Source organism: Oncorhynchus kisutch, linkage group LG25 (assembly GCF_002021735.2).
Source record: "Oncorhynchus kisutch isolate 150728-3 linkage group LG25, Okis_V2, whole genome shotgun sequence".
Lineage (NCBI taxonomy): Eukaryota > Metazoa > Chordata > Actinopteri > Salmoniformes > Salmonidae > Oncorhynchus > Oncorhynchus kisutch.
Window position 1 is genome coordinate 6,709,676 of NC_034198.2, and position 23,791 is coordinate 6,733,466.

The 23,791-nt window shown below is 43.8% G+C and overlaps 1 protein-coding gene across 1 annotated transcript in view; it reads left to right on the forward strand.

The window, feature by feature from the left end:
* The first annotated feature begins 14,816 nt into the window (after nucleotides 1-14,816).
* The window catches only part of LOC109870433 (ETS translocation variant 4-like), a 40,795-nt gene continuing 31,820 nt past the window's right edge, over nucleotides 14,817-23,791 (forward strand). Inside the window, exons 1-4 of the mRNA XM_020460945.2 lie at nucleotides 14,817-15,093; nucleotides 15,811-15,901; nucleotides 16,146-16,193; nucleotides 23,619-23,672. Of these exons, the coding sequence (XP_020316534.1) occupies nucleotides 15,037-15,093; nucleotides 15,811-15,901; nucleotides 16,146-16,193; nucleotides 23,619-23,672 (250 nt within the window). The 5' untranslated portion in view covers nucleotides 14,817-15,036. The remainder of the gene's footprint in view (nucleotides 15,094-15,810; nucleotides 15,902-16,145; nucleotides 16,194-23,618; nucleotides 23,673-23,791) is intronic.

Sequence of the window (23,791 nt, forward strand, 5' to 3'; positions counted from 1 at the left end):
CAGAGGGAGGAGACGACAGGACTTAGAAAAACCATCCACAACGACCAGGATCATAGTATTTCCCTGTGAAAGAGGAAGATCTGTTAGGAAATCCACTGACAGATATGACCAAGGTCGTTGTGGAACAGGTAAGGGATGTAACTTACCTCTGGGCAGGTGTCTCGGAGCCTTACACTGGGCACATACCGAGCTGGAGGAAACATAAATCCTCACGTCTCTTGCCAAGGTGGGCCACCAGTACTTCCCAGTCAGACAATGCACCGTCCAACCGATCCCAGGATGACCCAAGGAGGAAGACGTATGGGCCCAATAGATCAACTATACGGAACGTATATATGCCCAACGGGACACTGAAGGGAGCGGGCTCTGTACGTATCGCCTGCTCAATGTCCGCATCCAGCTCCCACACGATCGGTGCTACCAGGCAGGAGGCTGGGAGTATGGGAGTTTGATCCATGGACCGCTCCTCTGTGTCATACAGCCGGGACAGTGCGTCTGCCTTCGTATTCTGGGAACTTGGTCTGCAGGATAGGGTAAACACAAAACGGGTAAAGAACATGGCCCACCTTGCCTGACGAGGTCTACTCGCTGCCCAGATGTACTCCAGGTTGCGGTGTTCAGTCCAGATGAGGAAAGATGTTTAGCCCCCTCAAGCCAATGTCTCCACGTCTTCAACGCTTTAACCACAGCCAACAAATCCCGGTCCCCCACATCCTAGTTACACTCTGCCGGGCTGAGCTTCTTCGAGAAGAAAGCACAGGGGCGGCGTTTCGGTGGTGTATCCGAGCGCTGTGAGAGCACGGCTCCTATCCCAGCCTCGGAAGCGTCCACCTCCACTATGAATGCCAAAGAAGGATCCGGATGGGCCAGTACGGGAGCCGAAGTAAACAGAGCTCTTAGTTGCCCAGAAGCCCTGTCCGCCTCAGCCTACCACTGCAACCATACATAACCCCTTTAGCAGTGAGGTAGTGGGAGCAGCAACCTGGCCAAAACCCCAGATAAATCTCCGGTAGTAATTGGCAAACCTTAAAAGGCGTTGCACCTCCTTTACCGTGGTGGGAGTCGGCCAATTACGCACGGCTGCAATGCGATACCCTAGGAAGGAGACGGACTGCTGAAAGAACAGGCATTTCTCAGCCTTGACATACAGGTCATGCTCCAACAGTCGTCCCAGTACCTTGCGAACCAAGGACACATGCTCGGCGCGTGTAGCGGAGTATATGAGAATGTCATCGATATACACCACTACACCCTGTCCATGCAGGTCCCTGAAAATCTCTTCTACAAAGGATTGGAAAACTGATGGAGCATTCATCAACCTGTACGGCATGACGAGGTACACATAATGCCCTGTGGTGGTACTAAACGCTGTCTTCCACTCGTCTCCCTCCCGGATATGCACCAGGTTATACTCACTCCTGAGATCGAGTTTCGTGAAGATGCGCTCCCCATGCATTGACTCAATCTCGATATGACGATAAGAGGTATCGGGTAACTGTACCTCACCGTGATTTGATTGAGACCTCTATAGTCAATGCACGGGCATAAACCTCCATCTTCACAAAAAATAAACTCGAGGAGGCGGGTGAAGTAGAGGGCCGAATGTACCCCTGAGGCAAGGATTCAGAGACATATGTATCCATAGCCACCGTCTCCGCTTGCGACAGGGGATACACGTGACTCCTGGGAAGCGCAGCATCTGCCAGGAGATTTATCGCACAATCCCCCCGTCGATGAGGTGGTAATTGAGTCGCCTTCTTTTTACAGAAGGCGAGAGCCAAATCTGCATATTCTGGGGGGATGCGCACGGTGGAGACCTGGTCTGGACTTTCCACCGTGGTAGCACCAACGGCAACCCCTACACACCTCCCCGAGCACTCTTGCGAACACCCCGTGAGAGCCCTCTGTTGCCAGGAAATGGTAGGGTTATGATGAGCCAGCCAGGGAAGGCCTAGTATCACAGGAAACGCAGGAGAGTCAATGAGGAAGAGGCTGATTCTCTCCTCGTGATCCCCCTGCGTCACCATGGCCAAGGAGATGGTGGCCTGCCTGATTAGCCCAGACCCTAATGGTCGACTATCCAAGAGTGTGTACCGGGAAGGGTCTAACTACAGGAAAAATGGGAATCCCTAAACTAATTGCTAACGCTCTGTCAATAAAATTTCGAGCTGCGCCTGAATCGTACGAGCGCCTTATGTTGGGAATGTGGGGAAAACTCAGGGAAACAAACAGGTACAAACATTTGGTCAACAGAGGACTCTGGATGAGTGTGGTGCAAACTCACCTGAGGTGACGCCAGAGTGCCCTGCCTGTTACCTCGACTCCCAGAGGAACCGACACGGCACCGACCGGCAGTGTGTCCTCTGCGGCCACAGATGGTGCACGTGATGGCTCCACCTCCAGTCTCCCTAAACGTAGCCCCTCCCAACTCCATGGGCACCGGAGCGGGGGTGCTGGAGGATGGCACCGACAGAGCCCCCTCTGGACATCCGCGGGTGACCAGCAGGTTATCCAACCGGATGGACAAATCCACCACTTGGTCAAAAGAGATGGTGGCATGCCTGCAGGTCAACTCTCATCAGACGTCCTCTCGCAGGCTCCACCGATATTGGTCGATGAGGGCCCTGTCGCTCCAGCCTGCTCCGGAGGCCAAGGTTCAGAATTCCAGGGCGAATTCCTGAGCGCTCCTCGTCCCCTGCCTCAAAAGGAAGAGCCGTTCCCCCGCCACTCTCCCTTCGGGCAGATGGTCGAAAACGGCCCGGAAGCAACGGGTGAACTCCTCGAAGTGGTCCAACGCCGCGTCATCTTCTCCCCATATGGCGTTTACCCACTCCAGAGCTCTCCCTGAGAGGCATGATGCGAGGGCTGACACTCTCTCCCTTTCCGAGGGAGCTGGGTGTACAGTTGTAATAAGAATCCCCGGCACTGTGTGGCTGTCCCATCATACCCCCTGGGATGGGAGAGACGTATCCCACTAGGACTGGCTCCAGATGGGACGGATACTGGTCGAGGCACTGGAGAGACTGCCTGTCTCTCCCAGTGGTCCGTATTCTGGACAACGCGATCCATCATGGTACCAAGATGATGTATCATAGCCGAATGTTCCTGGACGTGCTCCTCGACTCCTTTAACCGGGGTACCTGCTCCTGCTGACTCCATAGTCGGTGTGTAATTCTGTCAAGGGGTGTACTAGAGGCAAAGTCAGGTGCAGGAGAGCAGAGTAGTGTTAACAGGCGCACTTTTATTTTTGTTCCAAAGACGAGAGCACTATATAAATCAAACTCGCTCAAAATACGGAACATAAAAGTCAAGTACGTAATAAAACACCACATAACATGAAACAATTACACACAAAGACATGATGGGAATCAGAGGGTTAAATACATGTAGATAAATTGGGGACTGAAAACCAGGTGTGTATGGAACAAGACAAAATAAATGGATATATGAAAATAGGAGCGGCAATGGCTAGAAAGCCGGTGACGTCGATCGCCGAACGCCGCCCGAACAAGGAGAGGCGCCGACTTTGGCAGAAGTCGTGACAGCGCACCAGCTGTAATAGACAAATAGACACACACACCCACCCCTCGTCTTATCAGACGTAGTTTCTCTGTCCTGCCATTACATGGAAAATCCAGCCAGATCTATATTATCTGTGTCATCGCTCAGCCACGACTCGGTGAAACATAACATATCATAGTTTTTAATATCCCGTTGGTAGGATAGTCTTGATCGTATATCATCCATTTTGTTTTCCAATTATTGCACATTGGCCAAAAGAACGGATGGTATTGGAGGTTTACTCACTCGCCTACCAATTCTCAGAAGGCAACCCGACCTCCGACCTCCGTCCCCTTTTTCTCCATCTTTTCTTCATGCAAATGACGGGGATTTGGGCCCGTTCCGGAGAAAGCAGTATATCCGATGTCCAGAAGTTATTTTTGGTCCTAAGAGATGGTAGCAGCAACATTATGTACAAAATAAGTTCAAATATAAGTTACAACGCAAAAAAAACTAACAAAATAGCACAGTTGATCAGGAGCCAGTAAAATGGCAGCCATCCCCTCCGGCGCCATTATAAATGGAGTGCAATGGAGGAAGCAGAATGTTCTGTTTCCTCTTTTCATAACTGTTTGAATGGCTATTTCTACCCTGTAAGCACCTGCAATTTACCACAGAATCAGATCAATTACACAGTAAATGAGAATCACCTGCCTCCAACCAAATTAATTCTGAATAATTTAGTACAGGGCAGTTTAGATTAGTTATTTCTTGGTTCTGTGCAGTTGTAAATCGAACAAATACACAAGAGAACACCAAAGGTGTTGTCCATTTCGACACATTTTAGAAGAAATAGTGAAATATTTTCAAAATGTGCAAATGCCAATATATTAGATGGCAATTGTAATTTCAAAATTACACAGATAATGATTCTGTAACGGTTTTCTTCTATCTCCTCCTCTGACGAAGAGGTGTAGCAAGGATCGGACCAAAATGCGGCGTGTAGATTGCGATCCATGTTTATTAAACTGAAGCAACACGAATCTAAATACAAACACTACAAAACAATAAACGTAACGAAAACCGAAACAGCCTAATACTGGTGCACATAAACACAGAACAAGGACATTAGGACACTAAGGACAATCACCCACGAAGAATATGGCTGCCTAAATATGGTTCCCAATCAGAGACAACGATAAACACCTGCCTCTGATTGAGAACCACTTCAGACAGCCATAGACTTAACTAGAACACCCCACTAAGCTACAATCCCAATACCAACACACCACATACAAAAACCCATGCCACACCCTGGCCTGACCAAATAAATGAAGATAAACAAAAAATACTTCGACCAAGGCGTGACAGGACCCCCCCCCCCCCAAGGTGCGGACTCCCGGACGCACACCAAAAAAAACATAGGGGAGGGTCCGGGTGGGCGTCTGTCCATGGTGGCGGCTCCGGCGCGGGACGTGGACCCCACTCTATCAAAGTCTTAGTCCCTCCTCCTCGCGTCCTTGGATAGTCCACCCTCGCCGCCGACCATGGCCTAGTAGTCCTCACCCAGAACCCCACTGGACTGAGAGGCAGCTCGGGACTGAGGGGCAGCTCGGGACTGAGGAGCAGCTCGGGACTGAGGGACAGCTCGGGACTGAGGCAGCTCGGGACTGAGGGGTAGCTTGGCACTGAGGGGTAGCTCGGCACTGAGAGGAAGCTCAGCACTGAGAGGAAGCTCAGCACTGAGAAGAAGCTCAGCACTGAGAGGAAGCTCAGGCAGGTAGTTGGATCTGGCAGATCCTGGCTGGCTGGCGGATCTGGAAGAGTCTGGCTGACTGGCAGATCTGGAAGAGTCTGGCTGACTGGCAGATCTGGAAGAGTCTGGCTGACTGGCAGATCTGGAAGAGTCTGGCTGACTGGCAGATCTGGAAGAGTCTGGCTGACTGGCAGATCCTGGCTGACTGGCGGGTCTGGAAGAGTCTGGCTGACTGGCGGATCTGGAAGAGTCTGGCTGACTGGCGGATCTGGAAGAGTCTGGCTGACTGGCGGATCTGGAAGAGTCTGGCTGACTGGCGGATCTGGAAGAGTCTGGCTGACTGGCGGATCTGGAAGAGTCTGGCTGACTGGCAGATCTGGAAGAGTCTGGCTGACTGGCGGATCTGGAAGAGTCAAACACCTGCCTCTGATTGAGAACCACTTCAGACAGCCATAGACTTAACTAGAACACCCCACTAAGCTACAATCCCAATACCAACACACCACATACAAAAACCCATGCCACACCCTGGCCTGACCAAATAAATGAAGATAAACACAAAATACTTCGACCAGGGCGTGACAGATTCTCCCTCCCTCATACATTGACTTTATTTCAATAGAGAAATAGATAGACCTCTAAATATTTGATTCAAACCAAACCTATTCAAAGCTGTTTCCTATTCAAATCCAGGCCACTGCTAAAGCTATGTTCCACATTTACATACTTTTGCAGATACTCTTATCCAGAGCGACTTACACTAGTGAGTGGATACATTTTCATATTTGTTTATACTGGTTCCCCGTGGGAATCGAACTCACATCCTTGGCGTTGCAAGTGCCATGATATACCAACTGAGCCACACAGGATCAAATGTCCACCACTCTCACTCATTAGTTAGAATCCTCCCAGTAACCCACTGGCATTTCCATCCCTGTCCACTGGGTACATCTTCTTCATCTCCTATGTCTAATGGCAATAAAGCATGTCCACACTGCCACTGATCTGTCAGTCCCACATACCTTGCTCATCCCAACAGGAGGTCATTCATATACCAGGCCTCACCAATACCCAGATGGCACCTGATGGCTCTAGTGCCAGTGTCACATCCATCTTCCTTCAAAGAGAACAGTGGAGTGCCAGGCATTCTCCACGTGTGGCCTATAAGCCTGGTATTAGCTTGGTACACTTGTAGCTGCAAAAGGTCACCTCTATCTTCAGTGTCTGTATAATCTTGTTGAGGTTGATGGTGGGTGCGTAAGATTTGTAAGAGTATTTAACTAATAGGACGGTGTGTTAAACGTGTATATGTCCACATACTGTATCGCTATGTTTATATGATTTCACGTCATACTGATGTAATACGCATACAGGATGTTAGATTGAGCTTAGTTGCTTTGCTTAAGTCCATACCTCTGTTTCCTAAGAGTGCTTTCTAACAAATGTGACATTTCAAGTTACATAAGCATTGAGAATTGAGTCAACATGAATTACAGTCAAATATACAGTATGAAGAAACTAAAAACTACCAGCTGCAAAAATCCAAACCAGAACTACAGTATTTCTTGACACTCTGTCGTGCAGTAAATGTGTGATCAAGCTGAGTGACATTGTCTTATCAGGTCAGCCTAAACCGGATAAAGCCAAACTAAACACTACCGCCCAGTTGTTTGGAATCCCAACACAGGCCCTCGTGTTTGAGGGGGAAGGTCTAGGGGCATTGTTTAAACGTGCAGGGCTCATAACTAACTACAACAAGAATTTTGACAAAATGAGTGAGGCTCCCTTGTGGAAACAAAACTATAGTGATGCTAAATCATGGAACCTCAACAATATTATTTAGGAAAAGAGAAGGGGTGAGGATGGGTGAGAAGACTGGTTAAATCTGAGACACCACTGATCAGTGAATCTGTGAGAAGTCTCTTCTTTTCTCAACATGCTCTTGTGTAGAGCTTTGATGTCTGTCTGAGTAGCACTGAAAGTGGACAGAGCCCTGCAGGGGTACATTACGCACATCTATAGAATTATTTAACAAATGTATTCTTTTACAAATGATTTCTCAACATATCAACTTCTAATCAATGATGACCCATACTCAATCATCATGATTTCATATTAACATTTTCCACTGTAAAATTGATGATAAACATTCCACAATAGTGAATATTCCTTCTATCCATATAGCCTCTTGATCAGACTAAGACAGTGATGATGAGGCACAGCACACGCCCCAAAGCCAAACCATTGGCTTTCCCCATGCGCCTAGATGATGCAGCTGGATTACTATAGCTGAAGTAAATGGGATTTTGTTTTATCCCCAAATTAGCATGGAAATGAAGTGGAATTTGGGATATAAATGAAAAGTGGGCGAGTTGGTTGGAGCGACAATAGAGAGTTTAAACAAAACCAGTGCTGTGGAGCGACAGAGACAGCAACAAGGCTCCTCTGTGTCTCCTCATCTGAACCATCCCGCCCTAAAAAAAAGAAAGAACTTCTCCCAGTTCCAGCTCTTCTCTATGGGCTCCTGATGTGTGCTGTTGGCTCGTTGAGAAAACTGGAGAGGGCCAGTCTAAACCTTGAATAAAGGGGGGTTTGCTTTGTCTCTTATCTGGAACCTCAGCTGGGCCAGTGCAGCTGCATGGGGACTTTCAGCCGGCATCTGAAAACACCCCCATAAACGAGGAGATGATTGTATTCACCTGATTGATCTTTCATAGGGCAGTGCAGGCTATACAGGATGGCTTTGGTGGGGCATGGATGGTGGGGTTGACAAACAAGCAAGTCAGTGTCTGTGGCAGGAGACTGAGACTGCAGGTGCTGAGCATGCTTGGGTTGGCGCGCTAGTCCTCCTCAGATGCCAATGGTGACATTTCCTGCCTGTGACTATACACAGCAACGAAGCTATGTCCTGGGGGAATTAATAATAGGCCACCGGCGGGTACAGAGCACACACACACACACACTCAGACAGTATACACACATAGATAGAGAACACACACACAGATAGACAATACACACACTGATGAATGCACACACACACACACAGCCGTTAAAGCTCATCTGTTGTTGTGGGGGAGGCAGGCTGAGCTAAGCCTGTCTGGGGTCTGTGTGAACTGCAGTGCCAGGCATTCCACAGGGTTGGCGGTGGGAAATCAATTTATGTGTTGCGGTCTAAGCCAGCAGCCAGTGACAATCCCATGCACCAGGCCCGAGCCAGGAGATATAAATCAGCTCATGACTTACAAGCGTTCATATCAGAGAAAATGCACCGCAAGTGACTCTCACTCCCTTCACTATTTGGGGCAAATCTGTTCACTATTCAGGTGTAGTCATAACAGGGCAAGTGCCTGACTGACAGGCAGTGGCAGAAACTGACAGAAACAGAACAACACAACTCTCAAGGATGAGGGTTCAAAACCCTGATTTGAATTTGTGTAGTGTCAACACCTATTAAATCTGACCTCTTGGCCTTAATAAACATAATTGGCTCTGGTTTATGCTTGAGTTATTTTCAGGTGAGCATTGTTTGCTGTTCAGGAGGATGGAGGAAGTCCTGAAATGAATGGAGACGCCATTGGCCCAGAGGAGTCAGGACATACAGTGCCTTGCGAAAGTATTCGGCCCCCTTGAACTTTGCGACCTTTTGCCACATTTCAGGCTTCAAACATAAAGATATAAAACTGTATTTTTTTGTGAAGAATCAACAACAAGTGCGACACAATCATGAAGTGGAACGACATTTATTGGATATTTCAAACTTTTTTTAACAAATCAAAAACTGATTTACTTTCAGTGCAGCAAACTCTCTCCAGAAGTTCAGTGAGGATCTCTGAATGATCCAATGTTGACCTAAATGACTAATGATGATAAATACAATCCACCTGTGTGTAATCAAGTCTCCGTATAAATGCACCTGCACTGTGAAAGTCTCAGAGGTCCGTTAAGAGCACAGAGAGCATCATGAAGAACAAGGAACACACCAGGCAGGTCCGAGATACTGTTGTGAAGAAGTTTAAAGCCGGATTTGGATACAAAAAGATTGCCCAAGCTTTAAACATCCCAAGGAGCACTGTGCAAGCGATAATATTGAAATGGAAGGAGTATCAGACCACTGCAAATCTACCAAGACCTGGCCGTCCCTCTAAACTTTCAGCTCATACAAGGAGAAGACTGATCAGAGATGCAGCCAAGAGGCCCATGATCACTCTGGATGAACTGCAGAGATCTACAGCTGAGGTGGGAGACTCTGTCCATAGGACAACAATCAGTCGTATATTGCACAAATCTGGCCTTTATGGAAGAGTGGCAAGAAGAAAGACATTTCTTAAAGATATCCATAAAAAGTGTTGTTTAAAGTTTGCCACAAGCCACCTGGGAGACACACCAAACATGTGGAAGAAGGTGCTCTGGTCAGATGAAACCAAAATTGAACTTTTTGGCAACAATGCAAAACGTTATGTTTGGCGTAAAAGCAACACAGCTCATCACCCTGAACACACCATCCCCACTGACTGTCAAACATGGTGGTGGCTTGGGCCTGCTTTTCTTCAGCAGGGACAGGGAAGATGGTTAAAATTGATGGGAAGATGGATGGAGCCAAATACAGGACCATTCTGGAAGAAAACCTGATGGAGTCTGCAAAAGACCTGAGACTGGGACGGAGATTTGTCTTCCAACAAGACAATGATCCAAAACATAAAGCAAAATCTACAATGGAATGGTTCAAAAATAAACATATCCAGGTGTTAGAATGGCCAAGTCAAAGTCCAGACCAGAATCCAATCGAGAATCTGTGGAAAGAACTGAAAACTGCTGTTCACAAATGCTCTCCATCCAACCTCACTGAGCTCGAGCTGTTTTGCAAGGAGGAATGGGAAAATATTTCAGTCTCTCGATGTGCAAAACTGATGGAGACATACCCCAAGCGACTTACAGCTGTAATCGCAGCAAAAGGTGGCGCTACAAAGTATTAACTTAAGGGGGCTGAATAATTTTGCACGGCCAATTTTTCAGTTTTTGATTTGTTAAAAAAGTTTGAAATATCCAATAAATGTCGTTCCACTTCATGATTGTGTCCCACTTGTTGTTGATTCTTCACAAAAAATACAGTTTTATATCTTTATGTTTGAAGCCTGAAATGTGGCAAAAGGTCGCAAAGTTCAAGGGGGCCGAATACTTTCGCAAGGCACTGTAAGGGCAAGGCAGCCTGGCACAAAAAGGATGTGCGATAAGTCCATGCCCAAATGTGTAGAGTGTATTTTTAGTAGCTATTTCACTGGAAATGTTTGTTTAGCGCACACACACACAGAAAGACACACACGCGCACGCACGCATACACACACATACACACACACATACACTCCCTCTCTCACGCACACACACACTCGCCCTGCACCTCTTTTCACACGGCAACTGTTTGGACTGGGAATCATCTTCCAGTTGACATGGCATGTGAGAGCAAGCTGCTCTTCCTCGAACGCCCATTCCTATTGCAAACAGCCAGGGCTGCCTGTCTTGTCTGGCCTCTGCCCTCTGCCTGAGAGAGGATGTCCTGTTTGTTTTAATGGCCCAGAGATGCACCCTCTATGGATGAGAAACATGGATGTCATGCACGGGGCAATGAAATGAATGGACACCCCTCATGGGCATTAATGTATTATATTACAGTGTTTAACAATCACTTTGGCACTAATTTCAGAACCTTGTGGTCCTTTTTCAAAACTCTAGACACAAAACTCAAAACGGTCATCACTTGTAACACAGGCTGTCCAATGTTCAAAACATTGCATTGTGCATTCATATCTTTAAAGAAACCTTGCACTTGCAGAATCATTGGTTCAAATAACTCATTTATCATGAAATACCATAGGAACATTCATTTAGATCACCCACACACAAGATCGTACAATCATTAAATATTGTATGTGATACATGTTTCATTATGCTACTAGACTTAAATACATCACTGTAAAAGGACTAGTAGAGAGAATACTACAGACACAGTGGAATCATTGAACAAAATATTAAATTTATTGATGAAATACAATAAAATCACAACATGAATCAAACCAAAAATAATTATCTACAAAAAAAGAAAAAACAGAGGTCAACTGCAGTGTTCCTCTCCTGGCTTACTGTAAAAAGCAAAACAAAAGATTGATTACTGTACTTCTATATTTCCATCAACTCTGTCTTGTGGATTTGGCCACAGGTTCTCATCCACATCACAATGGATGTTTTCATTAGCCAAAAATCTTGGGAAGAATCTTCGGGCAAATCCAGGCCTGGCACTGGTCTGCCGTGATGTCATTGCATGCGTCATCCATGGCCTGGAGAAGGGTGGCTTGTTTGTGAGGGCGCCTACCTTCCACCTCCATGTGGAAAAAAATTCCTCAATCGGGTTGAGGAAAGGAGAGTATGGGGGTAAGTACAGGGTGGTAAATTGTGGATGGGCCTGAAACCAGGCTTGCACCATTTGAGCATGGTGGAACCTGACATTATCCCACACAATGACATAGGTCATGCCATCAACTCTACCAACCTGATTTAGCTCATCAAGGACGGTTACATTCGAACAACAAATCATGTGGCTGCCTGCAACTCAATATATAGAGTATATAGATTAGAGAGCTTTAGATGTTGTTCGGCCAAACATTAGAACGGGCAAGATGCGTAATCTAAGCAACTTTGACCCTGGTATGATTGTTGATGCCACACATGGTGATTCCAGCATCTCAGAAACAGCTGCCTTCCTGGGATAGTTACGCAGTACAGACTCTAGAGTTTACAGAGAATGGTGCGATAAACAAAACACATTCAGTGAGCGGCAGTTCTGTCGGCAAAACCACCTTGTTAATGAGAGGTCAGAAGAGAATGTCCAGACTCATTCAAGCTAACAGAAAGGCCACAAACGCTCAAATAACAACTGTTTAAAACAGTGGTGTGCAGAAGGGCATCTCTTAACGTACAACACCGTGAATAATTCAGGCTGTTGTGGAGGCAAAAGGGGGTCCTACCCAGTACTAGATAGATGTACCTAAAAAAGTGGCCGGTGAGTGTACAGTAATGTCAAATCTGAAAACATGGTCGGGAAAAGTGGTACATGGGACCATAAAAACAGTTTCTGATAGAGAATGATGATGAAATATTACATCCATAGATAATGAAGTCCACGGTAATTGGTGTCAATGGATCTCGTTATCCTGAAACTTTCATGATCTAAACATGGAATATTGTTTGTCAGTTTCCGTAAAGCTATGCATTAAGAGTAACGCAACAGTTACAGAGGTCAGAGATATGATCAAGGACAAGAGGATGTATATGGGGGTGGGGGGTGGGGTATTGGCAGAGATCTCTTGAGTAGCACACATGGTTTAGTTCTGGCATGGTCTGGTCTGGCATGGCTCGACTCTGGTATGGGAACTCATTAGATTCCCAGTGGGGATAATGGTATGCCATGGAGCCACCGACTTGACCCAGGGCAAGCTGTCTCATAGACACAATAAATACACGTAGCCTGGCATTGGTCAAATGAATCAAATATTTGGTTGAAAATAAGAACGATTTTCAATAAAATGAGCGGTAAAAATAACAGTTGCACAAGCACATCATTTCAGGACATAATCCAAATCAAATCCAACTTTATTCGTCACATGCGCCGAATACAACTAGTGTAAACCTTACTGTGAAATGCTTACTTATCAATGTTCTATATCTCAATATGAGTGAGCATTTTATAAAATGCTGGTGTGGTTGTGTTCTATTTTGTATTAAAAACAGCATCCCTTCTACAGAACGCTTTAAAGAGCCTCCTTTGTGGACTCTTCTTAACCCTGCTGACACACATTGAGGTTTGCCTCAGACAAGCATACATGGCTATTAGTACTTTTAAGATAATGAAACATCTCCATTAGTTTCAGAAATTAACTACCACTATAAGCCACAGAATGCTTTTTTTATACCATTCCCCCCCCCCCCTTTTATTTTAATTTTAGAGTGCATGTGATAGAATTGAATTGAATAGAATATTTGTTTTAAATTGCGTCATAAAACATAATAACACAATAGTGACATGTTCCTTCCAACTCGGTATGATGTTTGTTTAAACGCAACCTGTGACGTTTCGTGGCATTTCTTTCAAAAGGTGTTCCAAATAGCTGACCTCTGACTCAGTCAGTGAGCAAAGTCATTTCTAGTTGTACATTACATACTGTAAAACGTGTTATGTAGCCTAGTCATTAAAAGTGAGGAGAAGAAGTGTAAGAAGGTAAACAAATTAACTTATTTGACAGTGTCTGGGCAGGAGGGACATTCAAGCTAGGGCAGGTTTTTATGAATGGAAGTTTTTTCCCAACTTTACCTCTCTCTCTTTTTGTGAATGAAAAACAACAGGACATTCTAGTATAAAGGCTCTCTGAGTCCCAAGATCTGATTGGCTGCCACTCCTCTAACTCCACCCATGGTTGCTAGGGACCTGGACAGCCTCATAGCCGATTGGTTCAAAGAGGGAACCTAGTTTTCATTCATATATCAGGTCATTCATTAGGACAAAAGTAGAAATTCAACCCCTTGAAAGAGGAAATCAACCAATCACCCAAGTCGTTTGGCCAGAGCAATCGTCTGAAAGCAAGTCTATGTAGTCCAAATCAACACTCAAGTCTGGAAAATAATTGACAACACCCTTGATTTTTGGGGCATTTCCGACCCAAGCTGATAACACACGGATCAAGCTTCTAGTTTGATTATAGAGCAAGAGTTATTTAGTTACCCTGTAGCCTGTAAAGTCGAGACGCGACATTTGTTTTTTATTCTTCACATTATCCACAGTTCCATTTCCTCTCGCTTCGTCCGTGTAAATATAAAGTATAAGCTATTTTTTTTGTAAGAAAAGCCTATTTTTTGTAAGTGCATGGTCCTATAAAAATCCAATTTATTGGTTTTGCCTGTCGATTTTACAAATGAAAATTCAACATTATTAGGTAACACTTTATTTGGATAGTCCATCTGTAGATGCTCTACAGACTATCAGTAACATTTCAACTAAATATCTACTAACCCTAACCCTAGCTCTGAACATAACCTTAATCTTTATACTAACCCTTATTCCAAACCTCACCGTAACCTTAGCAAGCAGTTGCTTGTCAACTGGTTGCAGATAGTATGATCCAGGCTATCCAAATAAAGTGTGACCCATTATTTCCATAAATCCTGTATAAGCCATTTATAAACAACAAATAACATTTTATAACTATAAGAGCAAAGAAGAGGCAACATTGCATAGGCTTACTTGTTGAGAGAATTGTGTGCGGTATCTGACGACTGTGCGAGATCTATCACGAACCAGCAGTAAAGTGTTTTTGTCTAGAAGGGATACAGCTTTTGTAAAAAATTGTATTTTCGTAGCAGGTTTAGGAGAATTTACCCAGCATGTCAGGATAATTGGGTTAAGGTTATGAAAAGGCTTAGGGTTAGCTAAAATGCCCCCCCCCCCCCCCCCCCCCCACACACACACACACACACAAAAAAAATAACACTTTCGATGGCAATTTGACAAAGTTGTATTACATCTAGAGATGGCCGTTGTAAAGGGGGCAGCAGCTCCCTGAGTAAAAGCTCGCCATCGCTTCCCTCTGCATTTTGGGTGAATGGAGCTCATTATGTATGCAGCTTTCTCGCAGCTCCATTCACAACTATCGCTCCTCTTGTCCCTCTTCCCTCTCTCCCTGCAGGCTGCGTGGATCTCATTCAACTCAGCCTAAATGACCACAAACGGTTAACGGATGGATTATAAAATGGATGGATATTTGGACCAGCAAGTGCCTTACACTTTAGCAAATGTACGTATGGATAAAGTAATGTATTTGTAAATGCTGTGCTCAGTTTTTAGGACTTGGCTACCGGGCTTTCTCTCTAATCGCCCTTTGCATGAGATTTGGCTGAAGCAATTGTGTGCGCAAAGAAAACTGTTTTCATTCGCTTCTAAACTATCAAAAGTTCTGCATAATTGTTTTACTACATAAACTAAATGAAAGCTTTTATTTTACACTGTTCATTAACACATTGCTTGTCTCTAGACAGGACATGTTAACAGTGTCCCCTAGCAAATGGGTTAACAATTTGAGAGGGCAAATGGAACTGTAGAGCGCGTTTGTGTTGCAACACTGTTGCAGTTTACGGTGACAAGCTGCGTTGGTATTCTGTTGTGGTTGTATTGGGTTGATAATAGGTTATATGAGAGTAATTCTCAATGGTATTTGAAGGGACAATATTTGTTCAGTCTGGAATGAAAACAAAAAAGAAAACACCCAAAAGTTACAACTCTATAATAATAATAATTAGGATACAACTATTAATACAAAGTAGAATTATATCCTTTTAATATCCTTTAGATAATGTAATATGTGATTATTTTAGTATTGATTGTTATATTGACTAATTACCTAAACCAATTAGTGACCGTGGGAATGTTCTAGGTAGCCTATGACATCAAAGGTAGGCTACATGTCATGTTTGTGTGTATTTCCCACTTCTGTAATATTTCTGATGCTTTGCAGAAGTCCCAAGGACATGGGTCCCTAAATAGACTGTTGATGGCTGCAAGAAGGAAATACATGGACACGGAATTACCCCCTCAGGAATCTGAAGGTAAAGTTAGAGCTCCAAAGGCGGCTCTCAATGTCCCCTTTAGGTGACACAAGTTTACCTCGTCAATGGTCTGCTTACCAAAGCATCATACAGATGTATGGCTCCTATTTATGGATTTATAAACATGAACTTAACTTGCCTAAACTTGATCTAGCCGACATGACCAGACCATCTTGTGAGTGAATGCTCTTTGATCTTGTCGTTCTGTGGTAATCATGTCGTTTTCTTCTTCTTCTTCTTTCAGACCTCTTTCAGGATTTAAGCCAACTTCAGGAGACATGGCTCACAGAAGGTGAGACTGCCTGCAGCATTTACTTAAATTCGTTTTTTTGTTGTTGGATTAATTGCAATGTTTCAGTGAGAGTGGCAATGATAAATCATATCGCAACAGAGACTAGGGAAAGGTCAACAATATTTGAATATGTTAGATAGTATGTTTAAATATGCGTGTGATCTGTTGAACATTAGTGATATTGATATCCTGGAGGACCACCCTTGGTCAGACATATTAATATGGAAATGATCCATTACAAAAGGAGTCTGTTGACATAGCTGTGAGTGTGTTTGATCTCAATTTCTCAGTTGATGACTGCTAGGTTGATGAGAACACATACCACCACGAAGCAGTAATTAAATCCCTACAGACGTATTAATAAAGAGTGGGACTGAAAGAATGTACAGTATGATAATTACAATTAATTTGACTATTAGTCATGTGCAGGGGCACAACTTTGGTTTTAGAAGTGGGGGGGATGTTTTTTTACGAGTTACGTTTTTTTGTTTTTTTAAACACTCCAGTCGGATAACATAAGCACTGTTGCCTCGTTTTATATCACATGCCAATGCTAAAACTGGGGGAGACAAAAATGTAATTCCAGAATGTGGGGGGGACCCGTCCCCGGTGAAATTTTCACCCCTGGTCATCTGTACCAAATATTTAGTTGCCATCAGGAAAGGCCTATTTTACTTTACTGTGGTGGTATTCAAACTTTTTCAGCACAATGTTTTCGACCAGAATATTTGGGGACACCATTTTTTGGACAGGAATGTCTCGCAACCCCACCCAAATCTTACACAAACTTAAAATCGGTAAATTTCAAAATGAAAAGAAACCAATAAATACTCAATAAATTAATATTTTTTAAATTATCTTTTTGAAAAACGTTTTTATATTGTCCCATTCAATAATCTGTACTCTTAATTTTTTGTTCCCCAAAAAATTGAAATAAAATATTATTATTTACCCACTAGGGGTCGTAACCCCGACTTTGAATACCACAGCTTTAGTGAGTGTTAGACACACAGTACACAGGGTTGAGTAGCAAAACGTAGTTTCAGTGAAAATGTAGGCAAACGTAAAAACGTAGACAGTAAACAAGGACCTTTTCACTTTAAGAGGTGAAGAAAGGCTCGGTGAGTTAAACATTATGTTGCAATACACATAGTCATTAGTGATATGTTACGACAGAAACATTTCCTTGGTGAACATAGACAGGACATGATAAGCTGTAAACATTCCCTATTTTGGCTGTGTTGGCATGTAGTGTCCTTGCGTGCCAATAATCCCAGCCAATGCAAACAAACAGCATGTTAGGCCCTTGTCACTAAAAGCACATAGCGATGAAATGGACCCAGGCAGGCATCATCAATTGTCAGCATTGTGGAGTTTGAAGGTACAATATGACGTGCGCTCTAAAGAAGCAATTATATGTTAGGACGGGACAACAACACTAAGGAATGACTCACGCATGTTTGGTAAATCTGGGGCCCAGAAGTGGAAGGGCAATATGTAACACTTAAACAAACTCTAAACAAGAAATGAAACCTGCTACAAAATGCCTGCCATCTTGAACCAGCCAAATTGATATCCTGTGATTTGTAGCAGACCTGGGTCAAATATACATGTATGTCAAATGCTTTCAAATACTTGAGCTTCGGTTGATTTTATTTGCATAATGGAGCCAATAGAAAAGTCCCCAAAAATGCAAACTCCAAGCTGAATCAAGTGCACCTCAAATCCTTTCAGACCCGAGACTGGTTTACAGTATACATAATGTACATAACAAAACAACCAGATAACTTATGTATCATTCTTTTGTTTGGCTCGAGAGGGTATCTTATTGCCTTGAATGAACAGCAAAAAGCTCATCTCCATACGTACATGTACAGGAGTCTTGAATTGCCAGTGCTGTGTTCATTGTAAACGAGTAGTGGGTACACTAGTGATTACATGGGAGGTACTTCCAGACTGTTGTTGTGAGGAAAGGGGATTTCTAAAGTTATTAATTTTTTTGCATGACTATCCCTAGACACAGTTTATCTGCTTATCTTGAAGTAACCATTTTTTCATGGTAGAGGACAGTTCACAGTAGCATCCTTAGTATTGACCATGAGTCACACAAGACCAAAATCTATAACCAGATCCTGTGAGAAGTATTATTGACACAAACTACTTTAAGGAAGTTGTTGTGGATGCTTGAGTTGAGCTATACCTTTTTCACACTACTGAGCCGAGCTGTACTGTATTGGTCCAGTTACGCATCCACCATAATTGCTGGAACTGTGCTGGAAAGGCCAATGTGAAAAGAAACTACCCGAGCCAACACAGTACCGTTCGGGTCGGCACGCTAGCGTTGAAAAGGGTTCAAGTCATTGAAATGGGCCTCGACTCTTATGAAAAATGATTGTTTATGATGCCCTGCAAACAATGCTCTCTTTGTATCTCGGCCTCGGGCACCTAATTCTCATGCAGCGTCAAACTGGCAAGTTCACACCACCACGCTCCACAGACAAAGACAGAGCCGGCACCAATAAAAGGGACAACAATGAGAACCATCCCAAAGTCTGATCCCTTTGATGGACATTCTATTTGTAGTTAGTCAACCATAAAGGTAACATCCATAGCAGAGCAGTAGATATGGCGTTCTGTTGTACTGCATCAACAGATTGCCAAGAGGAAGACTTGCTGGGCCATAGAGAGAATGAAAAAGCCCGAGCTGCCTGGGTGGAAGTCAGTGGCGTAACTATCGGTGTGTTATTTAACCCTAAATAGTAGCTTGTTTTTGAACTGTTCTGGCAGAACTCCTCTGTCCTGTTGCATTAATTAGAGGCCTATCATTGTGACTGATTGTGGTTGCAAGGGATTCACCCGCATTGTAAAAACTCGCTAGCTGGAGGGAGTTTTCTGCTGGAGAGTGTGGAAGAAATAAAGGAGACGGGAAGGTTACGAGAGGGAGGGAGAGAGAGAGAGTTCAGGTTCTTGTCACATCTTGTCATTGGCGTTTATGACAGAGTTCTATGCTCCTCCCAGGATCTCCCATTGAGGAAGAAAAAGTAATTCAAGGTGCCTGAAGTAAATAAAAGAAAATGTAAAAAGGACATTTGTCTTTGCTCATATAAACACATTTTCTGTCTTGTGCTGACTTGCATCTCAAAGCCTTTGACGAGGGTGTTCCTGGAAGCAAATCGGATACACACACGCGCTCACGCACACACACACACACACACACACACTCTCCCTCTGTCTCCCTAAGCACAGGGTTGTGCTCTTGTCTACGAGCCAGTCGCACTGACGCTCAGATATCCTTAATGTTTTCTTTCTTCTCTTTTTTTTTCTTAGCTCGATCCAACGGGTTCCATTTTAGACACGTTGAAACGGGTGGAAATGATTTATTGTTTGATCTGGTGGACTAAATATTGGCCTCTGCTCTTTCTCATAAAGCAACTTTATCCTTCTCCTTAGGGCAAAAGTTAAAAGGGGTAATAGTATTACCGTATAGGAACAGGACGCAGCATTATATAAGAAATCAATGTCATTTATCTGAACATGCTCCAAGACGCCATCATCCGGTTTCCTCCTCACAGGAAGCGGGGCAGAAATACGTGAAAGTGGATTTGAATTTCCTATTTCCTCTTTTCGCTCCGTTTTCCCTGCTTTGTTTTGTGGACTGTTAGCTGAAGTGAGAGAGGGGGCCTTTTGGCTAGGTTTGGGTCTTTAACTTGGCTGGGTGATGTCACAGGCGCTGGCACTTACTAACTTTCTCTTTGTGGGTTCTATGATGTTGCGCTTGCTCTGTGTTTGATGAAAAAAGGGTTCTATGAAGTTGCCCTAGCTTTGTTTAAGGAAAAAAAGCTAAGTGTTAAGTAAATTTGGTTATGCCACATTTGAGTTTCAATTTAATGTTAGTAAATGAAACTTCAGATTTGGTTTCCAAAATACTATACACTTTCACTTTCCATATTCTCATTATTTTAAACCATTTTAGAGTGGAGAGGGGACATGTGCTTCCCATGTGGTGGCATTTTGTTTTCGTTCGTAAACCATCAACTTTTCCTAAGAATTGACGTGTACCATTACGTAAGTGCAAGACCAAAGCAATTAAAAGGCTTATGAAAAAACAGGAACCTTTCAAATTGGACTCGTGCCTGTTGTAAAGGTTTCCAGACCTGGCTGCAGGCGAGGTTTAGGCCATTCAGCCACGGGTAGCGATTCAGATGCCAGTGTGCTCATGGCTCACTGGGTAAATTTGACCTTTTCACCCATTGGGACATTGGCAGTCCACTAATCTGGACTTCCTAACCTGTTTGTGTGGTTCAAAGTCCAGTGCTTGGGAGGACAATTGATATCGGAAATGTATTTGGATCTGAACATCTCAGCAAACAGAAAAGTACAATACTATCAAGCCCTGTTGCACCAATACATAATGGGCTGGTTTTACAAAACAACTGCGACAATTCAGTCAGATACGGCCTAGATGGTAGGATAAGGTTCATTTGACTATAATGTCAGTAATAAGATTGTAAATTAAACTGACTGCAAATTAAAATCAAGTATGAATACATGAATATTTATTTCACCAGGTCCAGTGTTTCTGTAAATGTTTAACATTTTTGACGTTTTTATGATAGAATTATTCAACAAAACATCACTCATTCATGCAGGTGGCCTTGTGACCAAGATCTAAGTAGTGCTAACCTAAACTTGCCCTCAGCTCCCCCTACTTCTCTCTCAGTTCCTCATCCTCCTACCACCTCTAGCTTGACCTTAAGAACAATATCTCAAAGGCTTCAAAGCAGGTGACGAATTCCAGAACACTTCACTAGCCGCAGAGCATCTAGATTGACCAAGAATGTCCTCTAGCTCCACTAAATGGGTGTAAGACCGACAGAAGACATCTGATTTCCTTCCTTGTTTAAAAAGCCTGTTTAGTCTGTCTGTGCTCTGTGATGGAAAGTACACAGACACAAGTAAACAACATGCACACATTTTACATGCCACTGACGTCTTGTCACAATTCACATCAATGAGGGCAAAACATATCTCTGTGGATATTTGGCCAGGATTTACAAAGAGAATACGATTCCAACTGAATGTCTTGAAATGGGATCCGTGGGTGGAGGAAAGGAAAGCAGCTCCACCTCTGTACTGATCCATTAATCACCACTTTGGTTCGATAGCTAGTCTGCGTGAGTGACAGTAACCCTGTCTCCACTGTAAGTGCACCTCTTAAGGTCTTAAATCACCCTGTGCTGCCATCGTTAGGCCTCATGTCAGAGCCGGTGGCATGTGTTCATGGATGCCAAGGGAAGTCAGGCCCCTCCCAATAAAATAATAATAATTTATCTTTATTAATTTTCCTTCAATTGGCAAGAGGCTGACTCTATCTCACCGGAGAAAGCATCCGAGCGAGCGAAACAGCACTCCTCCTGTCTCTGTATTTGTAAGGCATCTATCTGATCCTGACTGGTCAAAAGAGTATACATTATTGCCACCCGTAGCATTTAATGCAAGGGAAGCCAGCGAGCATTTGGCCACCCTTGATCATTTTAAAATAAAATAATAGCCAATCACAGTTGAGTTGAATTGAGTGAGCTCAACTGTGAATGGTCCTGGCGCACCAAAATAAAATTGTGAAAGGAAGCCAGTTTGGATTTGGCTTCCCTCAAATCACATCACATCGAGAGCAATACATCATTGACAGAAACAACTTGAATTGTTGCATCTGGTGGCTAGCTACTTAGCTAGCTAAAATTGTCCCTCTCCTAAATTAGCCATGGATGGTGATAGGGATGTGGACTTGTGGTTTTACTTAATTCTTCCAGTGGCCAATGATTATAACGACAAATCTGATCCAACCATAAATTCATGCATTGTGCCCCTAGCCTGAGAGGATGGAAGTTCAATATGTAGCTAGATGTAGAAGCTAATGTTTACTAGCTAACGTTGCCCATAAAAAGGAAGTTAGGCTAGCTAGAGCGAGCAAGCATTTTAGGCAGGTAGCCCAGGACAACAAAAAATAAAATTGTGTACTGTATAACAGAATCATAGACCGTTTCGTCAACATGAAAGAGAGGACGATGGCATTGGCATTTCTCTACAAATAGGGTGAGTTAACATGTTTTCTCTACTTGCACGCACACACACACACACACAGAAATCATAACCATGGACAGCCACATCTTATTTAGCTTAAGTTGATTGGACTAAACTGTTTTTGGTATCTTTTAGTTGTCAATGTATTAGACTAAGCATAGGTGATTAGAGGATGTTGAAATGTTGAAGTTGAAATGGTGCTGGAATAGTGGAGGCAGCTCTTGTTTTCTTTGCGACTTATTGTAACTCTCCGTGGTTCTAAATCAATAGTTGTTTAATAGTCCAAAAATGTCAGAAACATTAACTTTCTTGACCATGCTGTAGGTTATGTAACTGTTTGTTACATGCAATATGCTTTGTGGACTTCACCAGACAGAGTTTGATCACCGGTTTTGTGATGAAACTAAGGTGTGGTTGAATTTCCACCATGTCTTCTTATTGTCTCAGCCTTTAGGCTTATATATCACTGTAGCAAGGCATGTGAACTAACAGGTTATAGAGCAAACAACACAATTATCACAACACATAGGCTGTAATATGGCTTTTTTTCTGGCTTGGCTTCGCCAGTTATTTTACCCACGCACCACTACTGGTCAGGGCATCGTCCTTCATACCAAAATGAGTTATCAGAAGGGACACAGAGTTTTTCCTGGTCAGGTCATGAGGTCAGGAAAAACTCCTGACACTAATTGAGGTCAGAACAAAAATTAGACACAGTCAATAGTCACAGTAACGATGCTTGACTGCGGTCAAGGCATAACTGAGGTTAAACCCTTCCAAGGCGCAGCTCGAAAGGTTAACGAATAAATCAGTGTTTGCGCCATCAAGACGTTAAATGCCACATGAAATGAGGAGAGCGAGGTAGCATGTAGCTGTGACTGAGTCCAACAGCTAAGCTTCATTCCCCCCTTGACTATGTGGTATTGATCTGTCGCTCATGGAAAAGTGCTGGCACACTGGAAAGTGTGGAAGTGAAGGTTGCTTGGCTGGACCCAGGCAGTGACTCAGGTTTCATGGCCAAGGAAAGAGTCTGACGAGGCCCAGCACCATGACCGCCAAGGACCATGGGCAGGTTGAGCTGAGCTTCCACACTCGCAAAGCTGCCGGACAGCATGAAGCACTAAGACTGGCTCAGTTAATGGAGAGATGTAGCTAGCATCAGACAGGCTAAGCGTGCATGCTAACGTAGTGCTCACTCGCCTAGAAAGGCTAGCATAGCAGGCTAGCATAGTGCTCACTCTCTCTAGATAAATTGACAGACCGACCACCAAGGCTAGCAAGGCTAGCTACATTATGCTCAACCCATGACATGACTAACGGTTTCTCTTTCTTTTCTGATTTCAGCTCAAGTTCCTGACAGTGATGAGCAGTTTGTTCCTGATTTCCACTCCGAAAACTGTAAGAAAAAAATGCATGTGTCACTGCTAAGAATTCTGTGTGTGTGCGTGAGGGAGAGAGAGAAAAACTTAGATACGGGGTCAGCGTTGGGATGTTAAACTGTTCAAGGCTTGGGCGGA